The following is a 23,766-nucleotide window of genomic DNA, read 5'->3' as shown; positions in this document are numbered from 1 at the left end:
GTACTTGAAAATGTTCTCGCAGATTTAAACAGGATTAATTACAAAAGGAATATTCCCATTAATGTCAAAAATTGTCAATTGGACTTGGTCGAGAATTTAGCCAAGGACGAAGCCATAACTATTAAATCAGCAGATAACGGGGGGGAGCGATTGTAGTGATGGACTCGGACTTCTACCTTAAGAAATGCATGGAGTTACTAGATGATACTTAACACCTACATCACAATGGACAGGGATCCCCTACCTGAAATCAGGATCCTCATTAATAAGACACTTGACAAAGCTAAGGAGAATGATTGGATCAGTAGTAAGACTTATGAATTCCTTAACCACCATCCTATCACTCCAGTTTTTTTATGGTTTACCGAAAATTCACAATAATCAACAAAATCCCCCATTGCGACCCATCGTCGCAGGCAGTGAGCTTCTTTGACCCTCTAGGAGTCTATATTGATAGACTCATTCAACCACTAATACAGGCAACCTCATCATATTTAAAATATACCACTGACTTTCTGAATTCCCTGAAGGAATTCTCAGCTGTGAGCTCAGAATGTACACTATTTAGTCTCGATGTGTGCAGTCTATACACTGATTCGACACAATGAGGGCATAGATTCGATTGAATGGTTACTCCTGAACTCACCGGACTTAAAATGTAATGCCCAATTTGTATTAGAATTACTCAACTTAATTCTATACAATAGCTACTTTTATTTTCAAGGAAAGTATTATTTGCCAACTTCTGGCACATCAATGGGCTCCTTGGTGGCGCCGGTGTATGCCAACACTTTCATGTTCCATTTTGAGAGTCTATTAAGCAGAATCCTGTTCAGTGCCCTTAGGGACCACTACACACAATTAAGACTACAAGTGGCAATACAAGTTCACCTTTGGTACAAACCTGTACTACACTGTTAAAGTGGTAGCAGTAGCGGAGCAGCCAGAATTCTCTCAAGAGCAAATGAGCAGTAGTAGAGATTACACCAAGGACTACAATTACTGTGACTCAAGCAAACACGGACTCAAGGTTTTTGGTGAAAAAGTAAAAGTACATTTATTTTTAAACCATCAGTTCATAAAACACTTCACTTCTATTAAATTAAAACCACACGTAAAATACACTACACACAACCAATTTACTTTGTGCAGAACAACTCAAGGTAAGTACCTTATGGTTTGACGGAACGGTGTTGTGAAACAGAAGACGTTACCGGGAATACATATGCGATCACTTTTTGACAGTAATGACAGTTCGGTCTTACTAAAGATACGTGTATTCGCAGAAAGAAATGTTACCGGGGTAAAAACACACTTAGCACCCGAGTTAGCAAAAGAGAGTTGGGGGCAAAAATCATAGGCAATACTTTTGTCAAGTCATACAGAATCAGAGAACACTTGCTGATAGGAAGATAAAAGTCAATACGCCAGCGCCAATGTCAAGTGGAACCGGGTTCCTGTTGTCGAGGGTCACAGACAGTTCAAGATTCAACGTTGCCAGGAGTACATGGATATTGTCAACAGAGGAAGCAAAAGTTATAAGAGGGAAGGAAGACAAGGGCAAGCCTTGGGTGAGGAGAAAAGGGTTCAACCTAGTTCCTCGAAGCTGGACACAGAACCTTTATTCTTTGAAGAAGCTGGTGCCACAGCAGTTGTTCCTGGTAGTTTCCTGCAGACTCACAGTTCCCGGAGCTTCAGTCGTGGGGACAAGAAGGACGACATCTGGAGTGAGCTGCACTACCCAGGGATGAGGCCAGTAGCAGCGACAGTGAATAAAAGGTGCACTCCTTTAAAACAGGAGACTCTTCAGATGGCTTTCCAGACCAATACAGCAGTGTGCAGTGGCTGTGGAAGATGAGCTGGTTCACCAGGCTCAAGGGAAGAAGACGCCGGACTGGATCTTCTCTGGTGGTTGAAGGGTAGATAGCTCAGGACTGCAGCAAGGCTTCACCGGGACTCGGTAGTTGCAACAGCCGTCTTCTCTGCTTCTCTTCGGTTCCTTGTAGTTCCAGTGGCAACTCTGACTTCCAGCCCAAGAGTCCTGCCTCTTATGCGAAAATCCACCATTCACCCAGCCTGGCTGTCAATCACGCTGTAGGGGGGTTGTCCGGGCCGGACAACCACCTCAGCCAATCATGGCAAAGTGCGACTTGGGTTTCCTAGGATACCCTGTGCAAGGGAGTGACTACACCCCTCCCTCACATACAGCCCACCTACACACCCAGGCGCTAAGCAAAGGGCTTCTTTGCAGAAGCCCGCCAAAAGATGGTGAACAAAGAAGGCAAACCTGGTGTGCCGCGCAAAGTAAAACACAAGAAGGACTTTAACAAAAAGAAATGGCGAATAAACCCGACCGGAGCCAAAAGAAAGAGTATTTGGTCAAGCGGGTTTATGTTCGAGGCTAATATAATAGCCTGGAACAATACCACGTTTATATAGTATAATCGCGGTAGAAAAGTTAGGGTAGATACCACTGCCACCAGCCAAGTCTAAATGTTAAAAGAGCAAAACAAAGCTCAGAGAGGCACAGACAAAAAGGGATAGGCATTGACCCTTTCCAGTACTCCATGTAAGAAGGGGTGCACTGGGTCTGTAGTTTTAAATGACTACATAAAGTAAATGACACTTTACCTGTTTCTGGGGGACAGTAGTCAGCCCCAGAAAAATGGAGTCAATGGGACGTCTCAAAGACAACCCTGTGTCACTGCACTGAAGGTGCTGTGTAACGCATACAAAAAGGTGTCTCATGGAGTGGTGTAATCCAGAGTCCAAGATCACAAACAGTAAAAATACACATGCAAAACACATGCAAGAGTGGGGAAAAGGCTCACACTCTTACCAAGTGGAAAAAATAAATACCAGAAATCCAGCAAAACTGCTGGGGGACTCACTGGGTGAGGGAAATTAGCAATAGAATGAGAATTCTACCTAACAGAGTCAATATGTACTAGAACATCCTACCTGGTCACCATACATACGAACCTGGAAAAGATTAATTGACAACATCTTTGGCATTTGGTGTGGCACAAAGGAAGAATTAACCAAAGGTTTATTTTTTCCACCTGCTAAGAGTGTGAACCTTTTTTCCCACTCTTACATGTGTTTTGCCATATGTATTTCTACTGTGTGCGCGATCTTGGGCTCTGGAGCCACACCACTCCATGAGCCCAACTTTTTCTATGTGTTACACAGAACCTTCAGTGCAGTGACACAGGGTTGTCTCTAAGACTTCCCACTGACTCCATTTTTCTGGGGCTGACTACTGTCCCCCAGAAACAGGTAAAGTTGCCATTTACTTTATATAGCCATTTAAACTGCAGACCCAATACTCCCCATCTTACATGGAGTAATGGAAGGGGTTAATTCCTACTCCTTTTTGTCTGCGCCTCTTAGAGCTTTGTTTCGCTCCCTTAACACTAAGACTTGGCTGGTGGCAGTGGTACCTACACTATCTTTTATACCGCAATCATAATATATGCACGTGGTACTGTTTTAAGCTATTCTATTAATCTCAAACTTAAACCCGCTTGACCAAATACTTTTTATTTTGGCTCCGGTTGGGTTTTATGGCCATTTCTTTTTGTTAAAGACCTTCTTGTGTTTTACTTTTTGCGCCAAACCAGGCGTGCCTTCTTTGTTCGCCAACCTTTGGCAGGCTTCTGTCCAGAAGCCCTCCTTTGGTGTCTGGGTGTCTAGGTGGGCTGAATATGAGGGAGGGGTTTAGTTACCTCCTGCACAGGGTCTCCTTGGAGACCCAAGTAGCACTTTGTGTCGATTGACTGAGGTGGTTGTCCTGGCCGGACAACCCCCCTGCTGAGTGATTGACAGCCAGGCTGTTTGAATGGGGGATTTTGGCATAAAAGGCAGGACTTTTGGGCTGAGAGTCAGAGTCGCCACTGGAACTGCAAAGAACTGAAGAGAAGCTGAGAAGAAGAGGCTGCTGCAACTTCCGAGTCTCGGTGAAGCCCTGCTGCAGTCCTGAGCTATCTACCCTTCCACGGCAGAGAAGATCTCATCCGGAATCATCTTCCCTTGAGCCTGGTGGGATCAACCAACTCACCTTCCACAGCCAGAGGATCATCTTCTTGGTCAAAATCGCTGCACACAGCTGTAGTGGTCCGGATAGACATCTGAAGAGCCTCTCCTGTTTTAAAGGAGCGCACCTTTTATTCACCGTTGCTGTGCTGCTGCTGGCCTCATCCCTGGGTAGTGCAGATCGCTCCAGACGTCGTCCTTCTTGTCACCACGACTGAAGCTCCAGGAACCGCGAGTCTGCAGGAACTACCAGGAACTGCCATAGCACCAGCTTTTCTTCAAACGAATAAAGTACTGTGTCCAACTCCGAGGAATTGGGGGTGAACCCTTTTTCCTCACCAAAGGCATGTCCTTGTCTTCCTTCCCTCTTATAACATTTGCTACCCCTTTTGCTAATATCCAAGTACTCCTGGCAATCTCGAATCGTGAACTGTTCTAACCATGTGATCCTCGACAACAGGACCCCTGTCCCAAAAGACACTGGCGCAGGCCTATTGACTTATCTACGTTTTAGAAAGTATGCTCCGATTCTCTTTGCCTTGACAAAAGTATTGCCTATGATTTTTATCTCCTATTCTCTTGTGTTAATTCATGTGCTAAGTGTGTTTGACTTCGGTGAAATTTCTTCTCGCGGGTACGCCTTTCTTTCGTAAGACCGAACTGCCATTACTGTCAAAAAGTGATCGCGTATTAACCCACAGTAACATCTTTGTTGCACAACACCGGTCTGTCAAATCACAATGTACTTACCTTGAATTGATCTGCACAAGGGGAATTGGTTGTGTGTAGTATATTTAGAGTGTGGTTTTAATTTAATAGAAGTGAAGTATTTTGTGAACAGATGGTTTAAAAATAAATGTACTTCTACTTTTTAACCAGAAACCTTGAGTCAGTGTTTGCTTGAGTCACAGTAATTGTAGTCCTTTGTGTAATCTCTACTACTGCTCATTTGCTCTTGAGATAAGTCTGGCTGCTCAGCCATTGCTACCACTTTTTCTGTGTGGTACGGGCTTGTACCAAAGGTGAAAATGTACTACCACTTGTAGTCTTATGTGTGTGTAGTGGTCCCTAAGGGCACTGCACAGGATTATGCCTAACAGCCCTCCCTCACCTCCCCCTCACTGATGTGATAAGCCACATTGGGCAATGCGGACTTTAGACCAAGAGAGAACTTCGCCAGGACACAATAGGTGTTAATTGCTGAAAGGGTGAGACTCCCTGAAGCAGAAACATGCCTTCACCAGGCATCCAGCCTCTTACCCTCTCTGTTAAGGAGGATTACTTCAGGTTTGCTGTTGTGGCTTGTACCACTAAGCTCACAGGGAGGAGGGCATGAGTGTACAAAAAGGCCGGGCTCAAGGGGGTAGGACGTTGCTGCCTAGGAAGTTCACTTGTCAACAGCAGGCGCAGTGGCCAGCTTCTCCCACACTTCTAATATGGGGGCCTCTACTGCCACATTAAGGATAGCAGTGCTAACCTCTTGGAGACTTCATGCAGAATTTGCGTTATTGCAAATTGAATCTTGGGCCTGGATGGAGCAGATAGCCCGAGGATATCAGCCATCATTCTTTGAAAAGAGGCCGTAGGTTTACAGGAGTGGTGCCTTGGAAGAAATTCCAGCTATGGGAAGGTGTCCAGATCACTGGCCTTCAGGTGGTCCAAGACCATCTCCTGGACATCCTCACCTTCCTCACAGAACTTCCTCCATTAAGTTGCTCTTCTCTGGAGATCAAAAGTTCCAACTCAAAGTGCACCTGGTTTCCTTCATCGTAGATGATGCACTTCTTCAACAAAGCGTTTTAAAGGAAGAGTAGCATATTCTAGTTGGGTCCTGTCGACAACAGCGCTGATAGGCGCTGATGAAGTCGGTACCGATGTAGAAACCATAACGGTCTAAGGCGGAACCTGGCGGCGCCGGGGGACTTCAACCCTCTTTGGGTCCAGGCCTGAGCCTGTAGTTGTGCAGGAGTAAACCCCAGCAGATATGCTGCCTGTTCCAGAAGACGTGGTGGGTCCCATCGGCGCCTTAGCGAAAATGTCAAGCATCTTGAGGCAAAACTGTTCCCTTTAATCCGGAATGAAAGATAGGGTTGGAAAAGGTACCGGAGTCACCTTCTTTGGAGACTCTATGGAGCGGTGTCTCTTCTTTTCAAAAGAGGAAGAACAACACTGGTGCGAACATCAGCATGGAGAGCAGGATCTCCTGCAATGCTTATCCTTTTCGTTCTTTCCTTACTTTGTCCTCACCACCAGGGCATAAGACAAGGACTGCAAAGCAGTGCGGGTGGAACTTGCGGTTGAATTCGGGGCACTGACTCCCACAGTATTCATGGTCGAACTGGACACTCAGGCAGTCACTGCCTTCAAGGGATTAGAGCTAGATAGCTTGCAACCCGACAACTCCTTTCATAGGCTCTTTCAGGTGCAGTTGTTGGCAGAGCTGCAGAAAACAGAGGACAAAGCCATATCTGTCTTGACCTTGGCAAAGAGGGCAAACATTTGTTCTTCAAACTCCTGCCACAACTCTCTAGATGCCCCGTTGGATGGATAAAATGTACCTTATCCCTCAGTCGAAGAATGACTAAAGTACAGTCTATGCCTACTCCATGTCATGGTCCGTCCACAGACGCCACATGCAGATATTTCTGGGGTAGGTGATGGATAACTTGGAGCTGCAGTCCCGGCAGAGCTTAAAAACAAATTGTTTGGGGCATGGCATGGTGGTGCAGAAAGAAATGTATAAGAACGTTCTGATAATTCAGGGTGTGGAGTCCACATAAATAAGTACCTAAAGTGAGAGGGCGTAGTGCGTGCTAAAAGTATGAACTTAGACGTTACCTTTAGAGCCAAGGAAAATGGGAGCTGATGAAAGGGTCGTTGAACCACACTATGTCCACTGGTTGGAGATGTTTAGAGTAGCTGTGTTGGAGGACATCTATCTAGATGAGGATTCAATTAACTTTAATCTAACTTGATGCCAGTCCCAATAGATTCAGACAATTATGCAAATTGAGCATATCGATGTCTCAATCTACAAGTTCAATACTTGCCAGTGCCTTACCAGCGGTCATCAAACTGTGTTGCTGCCATAGGTTGGAGGAGGCAGACGTGGATACATTCAACATCGCGGCTTGCCACCACCATGAGGAGTCTTTTCCTGCCTTGCCTGACTGGCTGCACTGTCTCCCTTTGGCTTTGTTTAGCTTGAGAACGCAGCCAAGTAAAGACCACCATTTGTCCCTGCACGGGATAGTGATGGGGAGAAGAATGCACACCCGTCTCAAGCCTACACGCACCGCATCAGATGCTCACAGGGCAACAGGAGTTTTGTGGGAGGAGTTTCAGAGTATTTGCAGGAATTAACCAAGACTATAAAGATGTTGTCTCGCCAGATTGCTCCTAGAAGAGAAGACACAGTTGAAGCTTCGTCAACATATGAACCCCCTGGCCCCTGCATCCTTGCACCATCTTCCGGCTTGTCCTGCTGGCACAAGGGTCTTGTGACGTATCACGTGCCTATCGTGGTCCTATTTAGTCCCCTGACTAGACCACCTCACCTGCGGAAGCCTTCATCAAAGGGCGACTCCTTTAAGGGAATCGTCGTTCCCGGTTTGACCCTGCTCGCGCCTGATCACGCGCCATACTGTCATGAATGCCACTTATTTCATTTCTACTTTCCTTTCTTTGCTTCAATTTATGCCTATCCTTATTCCAGCTAGGGTATCCACCTGCTCCTTTCCTCAGCCATTATCTAGTCACATACACGACTGCTGTAACCTGTTTTCCTCCTATTTCCTCAGACCCCATAGCTGCGTTTAACTTTGGTGTTCTAAATGCTCCTACTCTTTGTAAATAACACTATATTCTTGATTTGTTTTTCTGTTGTATTTTACACTTACTTTGTCTCACTGAAACTTGGATTACTCCTGATAATTCCTTTATCCCTGCTTCATTTTCATACATCAGCTACCTATTTCTCCCATAGTCCTTGCACGTCTGGGCGTGGTGGAGGTATTGGAATTATTTTTAAATCTTCTTGGACTTTTCTACCACTTCCTCCTGGTCTCCCGATTTTCACTTCTTTTGAACATAATGTTTCCGCCTTCTCCAACTCTTTTCCTGTTTAACTTATTATCTATGAGCCACCGGGCTCAACTACAGACTTCATTGATCATCTTTATCTTTTATCTTCTCTTCTTCTTCACCTGTCTTTCTTCTGGGAGATTTTATTTTCCCACTCTATACCACTTTCAAATTATTCTTCATTAATTACACTTGTTGATTTGTATCACTTAAATCTCTTCCCATCACCTCCTTCCCATCAATCTGGTTCCAGTCTTGATCTCATTTTTATTGTCACTTTCTTCTCCAGAAACCTGACCCCTTTTACCATTCTGACCATTTTCAACTCTCCGGCTCACTTTCTTCTCCCATTGAACCCCATCTCCTCCTTTGATACCCATCTTCACTTGGTTTAACCTCTGCTCCTTTACCTTACATTTCCTCCTTAGTTAAATTCCTCTCTGCCATCTATTTCTCCCTTTTCTTCCCTTTATCCTGATGACGCTTCAAGTACTTGCATTCTACTCTACAGTCTGCACTTGATTCAGTCTATCCTGCTCACCATGTCTCATCCACTCGTATATCTCCCCAACCTTGGATCACTCCTGGCCTTTCAACTCTTGGCTTTTCTGGTTCTGTTCTTCAATGGCTTATTTCCTACCTTTCAGGGCGGTTTTACTCCGTAAAATGGGCTAGATGCACCTCTTCAGCAAAATATTATCCATGGTGTTCCTCAAGGGTTTGTTTCTTTGCACCCTCTTATTTTCGCTCTATGCTGACCCTCTCTCTGCTCTTATTTCTTCCTTTAATCTCTTCTCATCTTTATGCAGACTTCTCTCACTTTTTTCCCTTTCTTCCTTCAATGACACTTTGCATTCCACTGTTTCTAACCAACTCTAGACTGTCCAAAAATCAGTTGACCTCCTCCTCATCTCAATCTTTCGAAGACTGGCATCCTTTTCTTTCCTGCTTCCACTATCCCTCCTACTCTTCCCACCTCTGTTTCCTTTCCACCATCTTTTCTACCGTTTTCCCTCTTCTGCTCGTAATTTGGGTGTAATCTTTGACCCTTCTCTTTCTTTCTCCTCGCAGATTTCTCTCCACTGCTCGTTCCTGTCGTTATGCTCCATTTAATATTTGTCGTGCTCAACCCCAACTCACATTTCATGGTACTACCTTATTTTTGTCTGCTTGATTGTTTTTCGTACTGACTACACTGTTCATCTCTTCTTCTTGGTCTTCCGGCTGCTCATCTACTTCGTATTCATTCTATCTATAACTTCTCAGTTTGTCTCCTTTTTTCTTTGTCTCCTCGTACCTCTATTACACCATTGTTACTCACAACATAGCTTTTTCCTTTTGAGTCTTGTCTCCTCTATCATTTCCTTTCGATGTTTGTCAAGTGTCTTCATAATCTTGTTATCTTTCTTCGCTGGTTTCCCTTTATTCCCCTACTCCTTCTCCGATAACAGAATCAGTTCCTAAGCCTCCATGTGCATTTTATCGTTTCAGGTCTTTTACTCTTCTTGCGTCAAAACATTGGAACCGTCCCCCTCTTTCTGTCTGTTCTTCTCCTACTTTGTGTTTTTCAGTCCAACCTTAAAGCCCATCTCTTATCTATTCTTTCGACTAATTGAATACTGCTCTTGCCCCTCTTCAGTGTTAATTGGATCACATTGTTCCCTTGATTGTACCGTTATTAAAATCTTTTTTGTATCATCGCTTTTGGTGAAGAGCTCAAGATAAAATCGTTAAAATACAAAATACACTGCATATTAATGAATTAAACGACCACTTAATAAAATACAGATTAAATATCCACTAAAGAAACTAGTAGTCTGTAATATGTGAATGCCTTACTTAGTGTTTTGGCATCAATGCATTAATCTACTTTTGACTATAGATGAAAATCTCAGACCACGAAGAGAAAACATCTCTCATTAATGTTCTTTCTGATGGATGTTCCTCCCACTGATTATTCATCTTTCATATCCATTTTCCAGTGCAGCTGCTCTTTGGAAATCATTCTGCCGCAAGAGGGAACAGCGCAGCTGAATCAGATGCCTCTGCGCAACACCGCCGGTGTCAAGTATTGGCAGAACTCATCGGTGTTAGGACGCCGTAATTATCCGGCTTCCACGAGACCTAATACTTATGGATCTCGTATTTGCCGACGAACGGTGGTTACGGTCCCTTTAAGACCTTGTCTGCCGGGAGCTTGGAAGTTGGCATGGAGATGATGGCGTCCTCTCACGGCTTTCAGTTTTCACCATGCACGCTGAAGGACGTATTGTGCTCATGTGATTCCTATTTAAGCCACGCCTGTACGTTTTGCCGGCGCTTCTGAATCTTGTATTCTAGCGGCTTGCATTTCCTCGTATCCAGGTTCTTGTTTTTTCTGCCTTGTTTTCCCCGTGTTCCTCGACCTCGGACTGCAACCGCACCTGCCTTGCTTACTCCCTTGTACTTTTACTGCCAGCCTTGCTCCCTGACCTCGGACCGCCACCGGACCCGCCTTGGTTACTCCCTTGTACTTTTACTGCCAGCCTTGCTCCCTGACCTCGGACCGCCACCGGATCTGCCTTGCTTATTCCCTTGTACTTTTACTGCCAGCCTTGCTCCCTGATCTCGGACCGCCAACGGATCTGCCTTGCTTACTCCTTTGTACTTTTGCTGCCAGCCCTGCTCTTCGACCTCGGACCGCCACTGGATTTATTATACCTTGCCGGCCAGCTTTTTGTACTGTTTCCCGCTTACGGTTTCCACTCCTGCATTGGAACTTTGCACCACTGGTACACGGACGAGAGACTGCCTTAATGTACCTTTAGGCGTCCTCGTGCCGTCGGGTTAGGTGTTGCTCTTTGGACATCTGCTTGGATCCGCCTCCTGTTTCCTGCTTTGCCTTCACTTCTGGTTGATTCCTCGTCATTTCGTATTTGGGTTTGCCACAAACACTTCCACATTACTTCTTCTCCTTCCTGGGGATATTCTGACACTCTGAAGAACTGCACAGGTTAGTGGTTGGTTTCTCTTTAGATGTCTGCATTTTGGCATAGAATTGCACCATTGTGATTGTTGCTCTTATTGCAGTTGTCTGGGGGTCTTGCCTGTACATCTTAAGAAGATGTCTCGTCCCAGTATACTGTTCCATGCGGTTCTGGGATCTTCGTTGGCATTCCATCTTTCCGCCAATCAATTGTTCTGGTTTTTCATGGTATCAACTAGTTCGGTAGATTGGCGAGAAGAATTCCTCGGCTACACTACGAGGGCAAGAGCGCTACTGACAGCCGGATGCCATCGGGACCATTATATATAGAGGTGCCACGCACCGTGGGCTAAAATTTTTCCCCCCGTAGCACTCCAACGCTGAGGGACCAAAGCGTACTACCTATCTGCCAAGAGAGGCAGAGAGGGCTATGAGGAATCTGTGGGAGGAACATCCATCAGAAAGAACATTAAAGAGAGGTATGTAATTGGTTGTTCTAAAGGATTACTTCCTCCCATGGATTTGTCATCTTTGCTAGCCTTCCAAAGCAGTAAGAAGACCTGGTGGATAGAGAATAGTAAGGACACCACCTAAACAAGAACATCTGGAAAAACATTGATGTCAAAACGAGCGTCATAACCAGACATCTAAGCAGTTATGGTTTGCAAATGTGTGCAAAGAAGGAGAAATTACTTACCAGTTATGTTCTTTCTATAGATAGGTGTCCCACAGAAACTTCAGCTTGATAGATAGCTATCCAGCGTAGGTTGCTCAAAGTTTTTCGACAAGGGGTGCAGTGCCACTTGATGTCGTTGACTCGCTCGTATACGGCTGCGCCATTCCTCGACAAAAGACATAACTTCAAACACTATATCAAATGATGCACTACGCCCCCTTACCTCCGTTCCACCCTCCCTTCCCCGCCCCCTCGGGCTGAACCTGCAAGAGGAAACCTGCAGTAATGGGGAGAAGCATAGAAACAACAACCACAGAAAACAATGAACGCTTGCTTAACTTTTTCTTCCATATTTCAATCTTTGAACAAAATCAGAACAAGTAATAGGGCAGTCTGGCAATTAATTGCCGCTGCCCAAATATAGCACTCTGCTCCTCATGCCATTGCACCCAGAAACGTGACTGCAAAAGGCAATTGAGACTATGGACTTCCAAGTGCGGTAGGATGAGGAATCTGTAGAAAGATCAGAATCTATAGAAGAACAAGTTACTTCTTACCTGGTAACGTTCTTTCGATGGGATGTTCCTCCGATGTATTCCTTATCTTTGATAATACGTTTCCAGCTTGCTGGCCTCGGAAATTTTTTCTGTAGAGGGCGCTGCGCGTCGACGTCCGCCGAGTCGATGTCCCTCGACGGCCACCGTATCGGCGCCAACGTCACCATGGCCATAAATAGCCACGCGCTGCGTCCGTTGCTCAGTTCCATTTTGTAGCATAAGAAAAGTCATGCCTGAATTGGTTAGTGACCTTGAAGGAGCGTAAGCTGCAACCACAAGGGAAGTTATCACAGCGGGGATGGATGGGAGGGGCGATAAGGAATACGTCGGAGGACCATCCCGTCGAAAGAACGTTACCATGTAAGAAGTAACTTGTTCTTCGAAGGGATTGTCCCCTCCGACGTATTCCTTATCTTTCATAGACTCCCATAGCAGTGGCATGTAATTGGAGGTGGAGTGTTATGTATCCCTTTAGGGATGGACCGAATGTAATACGGCCTTGCCAAATCTGGTCTCTTGAGCAGTGGAGGAATCCAGAATGTAAAATTTTGTGAATATATGTGCGGACGAACATGTGGCAGCCGCACATACATCCCGGACCGGTACCCCTCTCTGGAGAGCCAAAGAGGCTGCGATACCCCTGGTAGAATGAGCCCTGAGATTTTGGGGTGGCTCTTTCCCTGCTAGTCTATAACATTCCAGGATGGGCAAAATAATCCACCTGGAGATGGTTTGTTTTGTTATGGGTAGTCCCAACTTGTGACCTGAGTATCCTATAAACAGTTGGTCTGCTTGCCTGATCCTAGCCATTCTGCTGATGTAAAAGCTGAGAGCTCGCCTAGGGTCCAGCCTATGTAGCATTTCCTCCTCTTTCCCCGGATGGGGAGAAGGGTAGAATGAAGGCAAGGTCATTTTCTGAGTAATATGAAATTCAGAAACCACCTTTGGGAGGAAATTAGGCTTCACCTGTAGGACAACTTTGTCCTTGTGGAAGATTGTATGTGGGGGTTTACAGGAGGGAGCCTGTAGCTCACTCACCCTCCTAGCAGATGTTAGTGCTACCAATAGGACAGTTTTAAGCGTGAGAAATCTCAGCGCACAAGAGTGAAGTGGTTCGAATGGAGTGCCCATTAGGAAGTTAAAGACTAAATTTAAGTTCCATAAGGGAATCTGGAATGGTTTTGGAGGATAAACAGTTAATCCCTTGAGAAATTGTATCACTAAAGGAAGTTTGAAATACAATGGTTCCTCCGCAGTGCGCTTGAAGATAGAAAGCGCTGCGAGATAGCCTTTTACAGTGCCAACTTGAAGGCCTGAGTTTGCCAAGTAGAGTAGAAACGATAACACCGTTGGTGTACCACATGAAAAAGGGTCGATATTCTCTTCCCTGCACCAGCTGCAAAATTTGTTCCAACGGCAGCGGTAAAAAGACTTTGTTGCTGGCCTTCTGGCCGAAAGCAACACGTCCATGACGTCATCAGGGAGATCCCAATCCTTGTACCTCACCCTTTCAGAAGCCAAGCGTGAAGGTTGAGGGTTCTGGTGTCTGGATGGAGAACCTGACCTCCCTTCTGCGAGAGAAGTTTCTCTTTGAGTGGAAGACGGATTGGAGGACAGATGGACATATCTAGAAGGTCCGGGTACCACGTTCTCCTGGCCCAATCCGGGGCAATTAGGATCATGGTTTTCTGGAATCTTCTCAACCTCCTGATACCAGGGACTGGTGGGAACACGTAAAGGAGTGGAAACTCCCAATCCACTACGAACGCGTCTCCTAGAGCTCCTCTCGGGGGAAATTCCCTTGAACATAACAGATCGCACTTCCTGTTGGTGCTTGTGGTGAACAGATCCACCTGAGGGGTTCCCCAAAGGGCGAAGATCTCTTGAAGGACTTCCTGAGCTAGCTCCAACTCGTGGGAGACTGTGCTCTGCCTGCTCAGAGCATCCGCTGTCAAGTTCTTCTCTCCGGCCAGGTGGACTGCCGATAGAGCGATTCCTTCTTGGATTGCCCAAAACCAGAGCTGCATCGCCTCTCTGCACAGTGGCAGTGATCCTACGCCTCCTCTTTTGTTGAGGTGGTGCATGGCCACCGTGTTGTCTGTCATTATCAGGACATTTCTCCCCAGTACTGATGGCAGGAGAGCTTTCAGCGGTAGTCTGATCGCTCTCAGCTCCAATAGGTTGATGTGTAGTCTGGACTCCGATGGAGACCAACGACTGCTGATGGTCAAGTCGTTGGCATGGGCTCCCCACCCCGTGAGTGAGGCGTCTGTGACTACTGTTATCTCCGGCCATGGTTGCCAAAACAGTTCTCCTTTCAAGATGTTCTCTGGATAGGCCCACCATTGAAAGTCGCGGGCTACCTTGTCCAGAATCGGGAGGAGATCTGTCATTCTCCCTGAGAATTGCGGCCACTGACTTCTCAGTGCCCACTGAAGAGATCTCATTCTCACGTGAGCCTCTGGCACAAGGAAGATGCAGGATGCCATGAGGTCTAGCAACCTCAAAAAGTCGAAGGCTGGGAGACGTTGAGCATTTTGAAACTTGGTGACCATCTGTAGAATATCTTGAGCCCTCACCTCTGGTGGCGAGGCTTTTCCCAGGGAAGTGTCCAGGACCGCTCCAATGAACTGGAGTCTCTGTGATGGTATCATCTGTGAATTCTTTAAATTGAGGGAGAAGCTCAGTTTGTGAAGGAAGTGGAAGACAATCTAGCTGGGCCTGGGCTTGTTTCGAAGATACAGCCCTGATCTGCCAATCGTCCAGGTAGGGGTAGACTTGGATCCCTTCCCTCCTTAGACACGCCGCCACTACCGACATCAGCTTGGTGAAGACCCTTGGGGCGGAGGTCAGCCCAAATGGTAGAACTCGAAATTGATAATGAGAGTCGCCAATTGCGAACCTCAGGTATTTCCTGTGTTTGAGATGGATTGGTACATGGAAATAAGCATACTGAAGTCCAGAGATACCGGCCAGTCCTGGTGCTGGAGGGCCTGAAGGATCTGAGAGAGAGTTACCATGTTGAGCTTGTCCTTCCTGAGGAACTTGTTCAATTCTCGTAAGTCCAGGATGGGTCTCAGTCCTCCGTACTTCTTTGGTATGAGAAAGTAGGGGGAGTACCAGCCCTTGTTCCTGTCCGCTACAGGTACCGGTTCTATGGCACCTTTCTCTAGCAGGTCTATAATTTTCTGCAAGAGGAGCGGATCTGGAACTTTCAGAGAGCTGTTGCCCGGTGGATGACTGAGGGATGTGTAGAAAAGGTAACCCTGGGCAACTGTCTCCAATGCCCAAGCATCTGACGTTATAGCCTGCCATTCCGTCAGATAGTGAGTTAACCTGCCCCCTACAGGTGTATTGTGTGGAAAGGCCTCAGAGTGGTTTGGGGACGGCTGATGCAGATGCCGAGGGTAAAGACGCACCTGCTGCTGCTGCGGCGGCCTTAGTACCTTTGACCCTTCCACCTCGGGTGGACCTCCTTTGGCCTCTTTGAGCCGGCTGTCCTCTCCCTTTCCCGAATGCGGAATAATAGCGAAAAGACTTTCCTCTCCCAGAGGTTCCTGAGGGGCGAAAAGGAGTTTGGCGGATAGCGGCTCCTAAAGATTTTGCTGCTGCTTTAGAAGTCTGCAACTTTTCCAGACTGTCATCAGCCTTTTTTCCGAATAGTGAAGAGCCGTCAAAGGGCATATTCAAAAGTCTGGCCTGTACATCTGGCAAAGCCAGACTTTCGCTATCATGCATGCCTGCGGATTGTTGTACTTGCCGCCATGGCCCTGCTGATACTGTCAGTGGAATCAATGCCAGTTTGAAGTGATTCGCACATGGCATCTTTGCCATCTTTAACAATGTTAAGGAAGGCTTCCTTTTCCTCTCCTTTGGGTATGCAGTCAGCCGCTGAAGAAGCACACTCCCACAGTGCGTGACTGAACCTGGCGAGCGTACAGGTAGCGTTGATGGACTTCAACGCCGTGCTACAAGCAGAGAAGACTTTCTTCGCCATAGAATCATACCTCTTGTCATCTCTATCCTGTGGGAACAGTAGGGTAAGCGGTCCTACTGCTAGATGAAGTTGCCACTTGAACCACCAGGCTCTCTGGAGTCGGGTGTTTTGATAAGTATTCAGGGTCAGCAGCCGTTACCCTATACTTGGCTGACAATCTTTTATTGACCACAGGGATAACTTCAGGAGTTTCTCAATTAGATGTAATTTTCCTTTGTAAGGCTGCATGGAAGGGGACCACAGGGTCCTCCTGTGTACCTTTGTCTAATATGTCTGTTAGGTCATCCTGTTGAAAAACAGGCGAAGGCGCAGACCAACCCATAAATTCAATAATTCTTGCCATAAGGGTTCTATAGGGTGTTTTGGCATGTTCGCCTGGGTCTGGCTTAACAAATTCCACTTCTGGGGAAGTGTCCAGCCCACTTGCCTCATGTAGTGGCTCCTGTAGGTCCTTCAACCTTCTTTCGTCAGAGATGAAATCCTCTGAAATAGGCAGTGTGGTTCTCTGTAACCCAAATGTTTCCGGGTCAGAATCTTCCCCCTCTTCATAGATTGAAGATAGTCCAGGGTACTCTGACCTCTGAAATGGTGTAAAACCCATCTCTAATGCAGAAGGAGCCAAACCCGTCATTATTGGACGAGAAAACGTCGATGCCGATGTGACAGGCTTCGAAGGCGCCGAGAACGGCGTCGAGAAAACTGGAAGAGGTCTCGAAGAACTCGAGAGGATCGGGATCCTACTCGAGGACATCGACGACGGTCTTGGCGTCGTGCCAGAGGCCCTTAGAATCACTGTTGGCTGTGGAGTAGCCTTGGTCTTCTCTTTCATCGGTGTCGAGTCTATCGACCGATGCGTCAAGGAACCCTTCGACAACGGCGTTGATGGCGCCGATCCATGCGTCGAAGGAATCTTCGACGACGGCGTCGAAGATGGTGCCTTCTTACCCGATGGCTCGTGGCGCTCTCGGGTGGAATGTTTAGCCGGGTGCTGCGACTCGCGGCGTTTTGGGTATTTCACCCGGGATATCACCCTCCGCTGTCTTCGAGGGGGTCGAGGCCGCTTTCTCGAAGACGCTTAACATTTTCTTTCTGAATTCCTCCCACTCAGCCTGAGAGCTGTCTCTGGTGGGACAGGAGACCCTTTCAGGGGAAACAGAAGACGACGAAGAAGGGGATCTTCGACGTCTCTTTTTTGAGTGTCTTGATCTCGACGAATGGTGGGAGATCTAGAATGGGAATGTTTGACGGCGAGGAGGCGAATGCCTCGACTCAGCCGAAGAAACCTTCGAGGAGGTTTTGACTGACTTACCTCTCTCGAGCTTCCCCTTGCGCTCCTTCAAGGCTTTCGCCGTCATGGACACCTCACACTCCGAACAATGGTGCTCGGCTCCCAAGCACCACAAGCAGATCCTGTGTGGATCAGTTATCGACATTTTTTTACCGCAGTCTTGACATTTCTTGAAGCCGGATCGCGGCGTCGTCGGTTCCGATGAAGATGCCATCGAGAACGAGTAAGTATTATTCGAGTAGATATAGGGTAATCCTGACTGAACAACGACGTTCCGAGGCCCCACGAAGCGCGGTAAAACGGAACTGAGCAACAGATGCAGCGCGTGGCTATTTATGGGCATGTTGACGTCGGCGCTGATACGGTGGCCTTCGAGGGACATCAACTCGGCAGACGTAGACGCGCAGCGCCCTCTACAGAAAAAATTTCCGAGGCCAGCAAGCTGGAAACGTATTATCAAAGTTAAGGAATATGTCGGAGGACACAATCCCTTCGAAATATTAGTCCTGAAGACTTCCCATTCCTCCACAGTAGAGGATTGAGTGGGGAAAGGTACCTGTAGGTTGTATCCTCACCAGATTCCCTGGAGTGGTGGCTCTTCATCTTCGACGAGGAAGAAAAACCGCCTGGAGACCGGGATCTCTTTTTGTCCTCTTAATCTAGAGAGTTCTTCAGTGTGGAGATCCGTGCAGGGCAGCCTGAAATAGGTTGTTTTATCACTTTTCTTCATGTGGAGAAAAGTTAACTACACCTAGCATTTTCGAAACAAATTGGGGTGCATCGACTGACATGACACAATCCTGCGGGTTGGGTCCCTCATTGTTAGGGAGAATTCTCATTCAATGGCTAATTTCCCTTACCTAGTGAGTCCCCCAGCAGCTTTGCTGAATCTCTGGATTTTATTTTTTCCACCTGGTAAGACTACCTCTTTTTCCCACTCTTACTTGCGTTTTGCCATGTGTATTTCGTCTGTTTTTGTGATTGTGGGCTCTGGAGCACACCACTTCAGTATCCCCCTTCTTTTGTGTGTTACATAGCACCTTCAGTGCAGTGACACAGGGTTGTCTTTTAGACTTCCCACCAACTCCATTTCTGAGGCTGACTACTGTCCCCCAGAAAAGGGTAAAGTTGCCATTAACTTTACTTAGTCATCTAACCACAGATCCAGTACACCCCATCTTACATGGAGTACTGGAAAGCGTTAATCCTTAGCCCTTTTTATCTGTACCTCCTAGAGTATTGTTTCACTCTTAACATTTAGACTTGGCTGGCAGCAGTGATATCTACCCTAACTTTTCTACCGCGATTATACTATATAAACGTGGTATTTTTTTTGGCTATTATATTAGCCTCAAACTTAAACCCGCTTAACAAAAATACTTTTTCTTTTGGCTCCAGTCAGGTTTATTTGCAGTTTCTTTTTGTTAAAGTCCTTCTTGTGTTTTACTTTGTGCGGCAAACCAGGCGCCTGGGTGTCTAGGTGGGATGAATGTGAGGGAGGGGTGTAGTCACCCCCTGCACAGGGTATCCTAGGAAACCCAAGTCGCACTTTGCCATGATTGGCTGAGGTGGTTGTCTGGGCCGGACAACCCCCCTGCTGCGTGATTGACAGCCAGGCTGTGTGAATGGGGGATTTTCGCATAAAATGCAGGTCTCTTGGGCAAGAAGTCAGAGTCGCCACAGGAACAACAAGGAACCGAAAAGAAGCGGAGAAGAAGTCGACTGCTGCAACTATCCCGTCCCAGTGAAGCCCTGCTGCAGTCCTGAGCTATCTACCCTTCGACGACCAGAGAAGATCCAGTCAGGAGTTTTCTTCCCTTGAGCTTGGTGGGGATAACCAGCTCATCTTCTACAGCCAGAGGATCCCCTTTGTGGTGGAAATCACTGCACACTGCTGTAGTGGTCCGGAAAAGCCACCTGAAGAGCCTCTCCTGTTTTTAAAGAGCGCACCTTTTATTCACCGTCGCTGTTGCCGGCTTCAGCCCTGTGCGGTGCAGACCACTCCAGACGTCCTCCTTCGGATCGAAGCTCAAGGAACCGAGGCTCTGCAGGAAACTACCAGGAACAACGGCCGTGGCACCAGCTTCTTCATTGAATAAGGTACTGTGTTCTGCTAGAGGAATGTGGGTGAACCCCTTTTCTTTGCCTCCAAGGATTGCCCTGGTCTTCCCTCCTTCTTATAACTTTTGCTTCCTCTGTTGACAATATCTAAGTACTCCTGGCTACATTGAATCGTTAACTATCAGACTGTGTGATCCTCGGCAACAGTAACCCGTTTCCACTTGACACTGGCTCCGGCCTATTGACTTTCGAATTTCTGTCTAAGAGTGTTCTCTGATCTTGTCTGCCTTGACAAAAGTATTGCCTTTGATTTTTGCCCCCAACTCTCCCTAGGTATCTCAGGTGCTAAGTGTGTTTTTGCCCCGGTAACATTACTTGCCGCGGATACGCGTTTCTTTAGTAAGACCGAACTGTCATTACTGTCAAAAATTGATCGCAAGTGTACTCCCGGTAACGTTTGTTTCATAACACTGGTCCGCTCAAACACAGGGTACTTACCTTGAAGTTATACCGTACAAAGTGAATTGGTTAGTTGTAGTATATTTTACGTGTGGTTTTTGAATTAATAGAAGTGTCGTGTTTATAACAAATGGTTTAAAAATAAATGTACTTATATTTTTTTACCTGAAACCTTGAGTCAGTGTTTGCGTGAGTCACTGTAATTGTGGTCCCATTGTGTAATCTCTGCTACTGCTCATATATTCTTGAGATAAGCCTGGCTGCTCCACTACTGCTACCACTTTAACATAGTAGTACAGGCTTGTACCAAAGGTAACACTTGTATTGCCACCTGTAGTCTTAATTGTGTGTAGTGGTCCCTAAGGGCACTGCACAGGATTCTGCCTAACACTCATCGAGGCAGTAAAGGCAAATTCAGTGCGGGTTTGAAACAGTCATTTGAACCCACCCGCCCCCAAGACTTTGCTGAATTCGACATTTCTATCAAGAAAAAAACTCGAAGCAAAAATCCTCAAAGAAGCAGTGTTCCTAAAATGAGCAGTGTGCACAAATCAAGTACCTAAGGGTCGTGGCACCTCTATATATACTGGCTCCGATGTCAGGTTCAGCACCGGGTCCATAGAGGCACCTGACAGAGCAGACATCGCTACGCTGCACCCTGTCAGCAGAAAGGTTTCCCAAGAGCAGCTGCACTGGGAGATGTATATCAAAGATGAGGAATCCATGGGAGGAAGGAACCCATGAGAAGTGCCTTTTATATTTTTAATCAGAGGTTTTCATCAGAGGGAAACACCAAAACAGTCAGGACATTTGTACACAGCCACGGGCACAATGTCTAGAAAATTGTAAAGCTTTTTCTTCACTTACCTGAAGACCATGCAAAACGCGTAGCGTGTGGTATAAATCCTAAAAATATAATATTACCTATTTAGTGCCTTCTCTTGACGCTCCAGTTCTTTCACCAATGAGGCTTTCTCGTTTTTTATGGAACGGCATTCAGAATCAAGGATAGAGCATTCTCCCCTCAACCTCTCCAAGTCCTCTGCAATTAATGAAATGGTATTGAACAAAAAACATAGCAAAATAAATACACATGATACAAATAACTTGAATCAGCAGGTTAAGACTCAGTTAAAACATTTAAGTAATGGACTTAAGATAGATCTTAAGTATTTATTTGATTTGATAGCAAATTGTCTGGGGGGAATCTAAAACAACTTATTTAAAATGAGTAAAGCGCACACTGGTATCCGTCATAAATATATCTAAACAAATATTTTATAAAACATCTGAGAATTAAATGGGGAATGCCTGTACGCACTCAAAAATGGACAGCCTTCAGCAAGGGCAGGAATGTTGGTGCAATTTCATGACTGTGTGACCATCAATAAATGAGAACAATAATTGAGATATGTGGGCTACTTCACAAAACTCTTGTTTTCATACCAAGTTCATTCATATAATAATCCTGTACACTCCCAGGTTTCAGTGCATTAGTGTTTTATTTGTAAGTTTTGTTGGCACACTCTTCTTAGTATTTTGTACATTGTAGTCATACAATATTTGTATACCAATGGATTAATTTTTATTTAATGATCTAGTCTTTCTATGGGCGCAATCAGCTATGAAACCATACCAGATTCTAAGTGTTGCATTGCAAAATTTAGAAATTACAAAAGAAAAGAGGCAAGGCAATCCCCAAAGACACCTGCTTACAGAGTTGGTGGCCATTAGGTACCTGAAAGACTGATCACTGAGGCCTTTCAGCACCTCTCTACCTGCTAGGGGATAACACTCAGAAGAAGAACAAGTTACTTCTTACCTGGTAACGTTCTTTCGATGGGATGTTCCTCCGACGTATTCCTTATCTTGATAGATCATCTCCAGCTTGCTGGCCTCGGAATTTTTTTTTTCAGTAGAGGGCGCTGCGCGTCGACGTCCCTCGAGCCGATGTCCCTCGACGGCCTCCGTATCAGCGCCGACGTCATCATGCGTATAAATAGACTCGCGCAGCGTCCGTTGCTCAGTTCCGTTTTGACGTTAACAGTTTTACATGAATTGGTTATTGACCCAGAAGGAGCGTAAGCTGTAACCACAAGGGAAGTTTTTCTGAGGGGATGGATGGGAGGGGAGGTAAAGAATACTTTGGAGGAATATCCCATCGAAAGAACGTTACAAGGTAAGAAGTAACTTGTTCTTCGAAGGGATTGTGTCCTCCGATGTATTCCTTATCTTGATAGACTCCCATAGCAGTGGTGAGTAACTGGAGGTGGGAGTAAAATTGCCATGTTCCCTTCAAGAATGAACAGAGTGCAACACAGCTTTGCCAAATCTAGTCTCTTGGCTAGAGGAGGAATCCAGGTTGTAAAATCTTATGAAGGTGCAGACGACCATGTGGCGGCCGCACATATGTCTCGAATCGGTACTCCTCTTTGGAGGGCCGAAGAGGCTGCGATACCCCTGGTTGAATGAGCCCTAAGATTTTGAGTAGGCTCTTTCCCTGCCAGTTTGTAACATTCCAGAATGGCCAAAATAATCCATCTGGAAATGGTCTGTTTTGTTATCGGTAATCCCAATTTGTGCCCCGAGTAACCTACAAACAGTTGGTCTGCTTGCCTAATCCTAGCAAGTCTGCTGATGTAAAAGCTCAAAGCCCGCCTTGGGTCCAGCCTATGTAGCCCTTCTTCGTCTTTCTCCGGATGTGGAGGGGGATAAAACGAAGGTAAGGTAATCTTCTGAGTGATGTGAAATTCAGAAACCACCTTTGGGAGGAAATTAGGCTTCACTTGTAGGACAACTTTGTCTTTATGAAAAATTGTATGAGGGGGTTTACAAGATAGAGCTTGTAATTCGCTTACCCTCCTAGCAGATGTCAATGCCACTAATAAGACAGTTTTAAGGGTGAGAACCCTTAGCGAACAAGAGTGGAGTGGTTCAAAAGGAGTACCCATTAGGAAATTTAAGACTAAATTTAAGTCCCATAAGGGAACTTGGAATGGTCTTGGAGGATAGACATTGGTTAATCCCTTCAGAAATTGTATTACTAAGGGTAACTTGAAATAAGATGGTTCCTCTGCAGTGCGCATGAAGATCGATAGCGCTGCGAGATAGCCCTTGATAGTGCCAACCTGAAGGCCAGAAATAGAGTAGAGAAGATAACACCGTTGGTGTACCACATGAAAAGGGGTTGATATTCTTTTCTCTACACCAGCTGCAAAATTTGTTCCAACGGCAGCGGTATAAAGTCTTTGTTGCTGGCCTTCTTGCCGAAAGCAACACCTCCATGACGTCATCTGGGAGGTCCCAATCCTTGTTTCTCAACCTTTCAGATACCAAGCGTGAAGGTTGAGGGTTCTGATGTCTGGATGGAGAACCTGACGTCCATTCTGCGAGAGAAGATTCTCCTTGAGTGGAAGACGAATTGGGGGGCAGATGGACATGTCCAGAAGGTCCGGGTACCACGTTCTCCTGGCCCAGTCCGGGGCAATTAGGATCATGGCTTTCCGGAACCTTCTCAACCTCGTGATCATTTGAGGAATGACAGGGACTGGATGAAACGCGTACAGAAGTGGAAACTCCCAGTCCACTACGAACACATCCCCTTGAGCTCCTCTCGGGGGAAATTCCCTTGAACAAAACTGATCG

At 46.2% G+C, this 23,766-nt stretch overlaps 1 protein-coding gene across 7 annotated transcripts in view; it reads right to left on the bottom strand.

The window, feature by feature from the left end:
• SLMAP (sarcolemma associated protein) overlaps nucleotides 1-23,766 on the bottom strand; it is a 1,535,859-nt gene that overhangs the window by 243,446 nt on the left and 1,268,647 nt on the right. For all 7 annotated transcript variants that reach the window (XM_069643684.1, XM_069643683.1, XM_069643687.1 and 4 more), the window contains one exon: nucleotides 21,046-21,163. In XM_069643684.1, the coding sequence (XP_069499785.1) occupies nucleotides 21,046-21,163 (118 nt within the window). The remainder of the gene's footprint in view (nucleotides 1-21,045; nucleotides 21,164-23,766) is intronic.

The sequence above is a fragment of the Ambystoma mexicanum genome, chromosome 2p, assembly GCF_040938575.1.
Source record: "Ambystoma mexicanum isolate Mex_15411 chromosome 2p, UKY_AmexF1_1, whole genome shotgun sequence".
NCBI lineage: Eukaryota > Metazoa > Chordata > Amphibia > Caudata > Ambystomatidae > Ambystoma > Ambystoma mexicanum.
The sequence above is the reverse complement of the archived record's forward strand: the minus strand, read 5'-3'. Positions and strand labels throughout refer to the sequence as shown.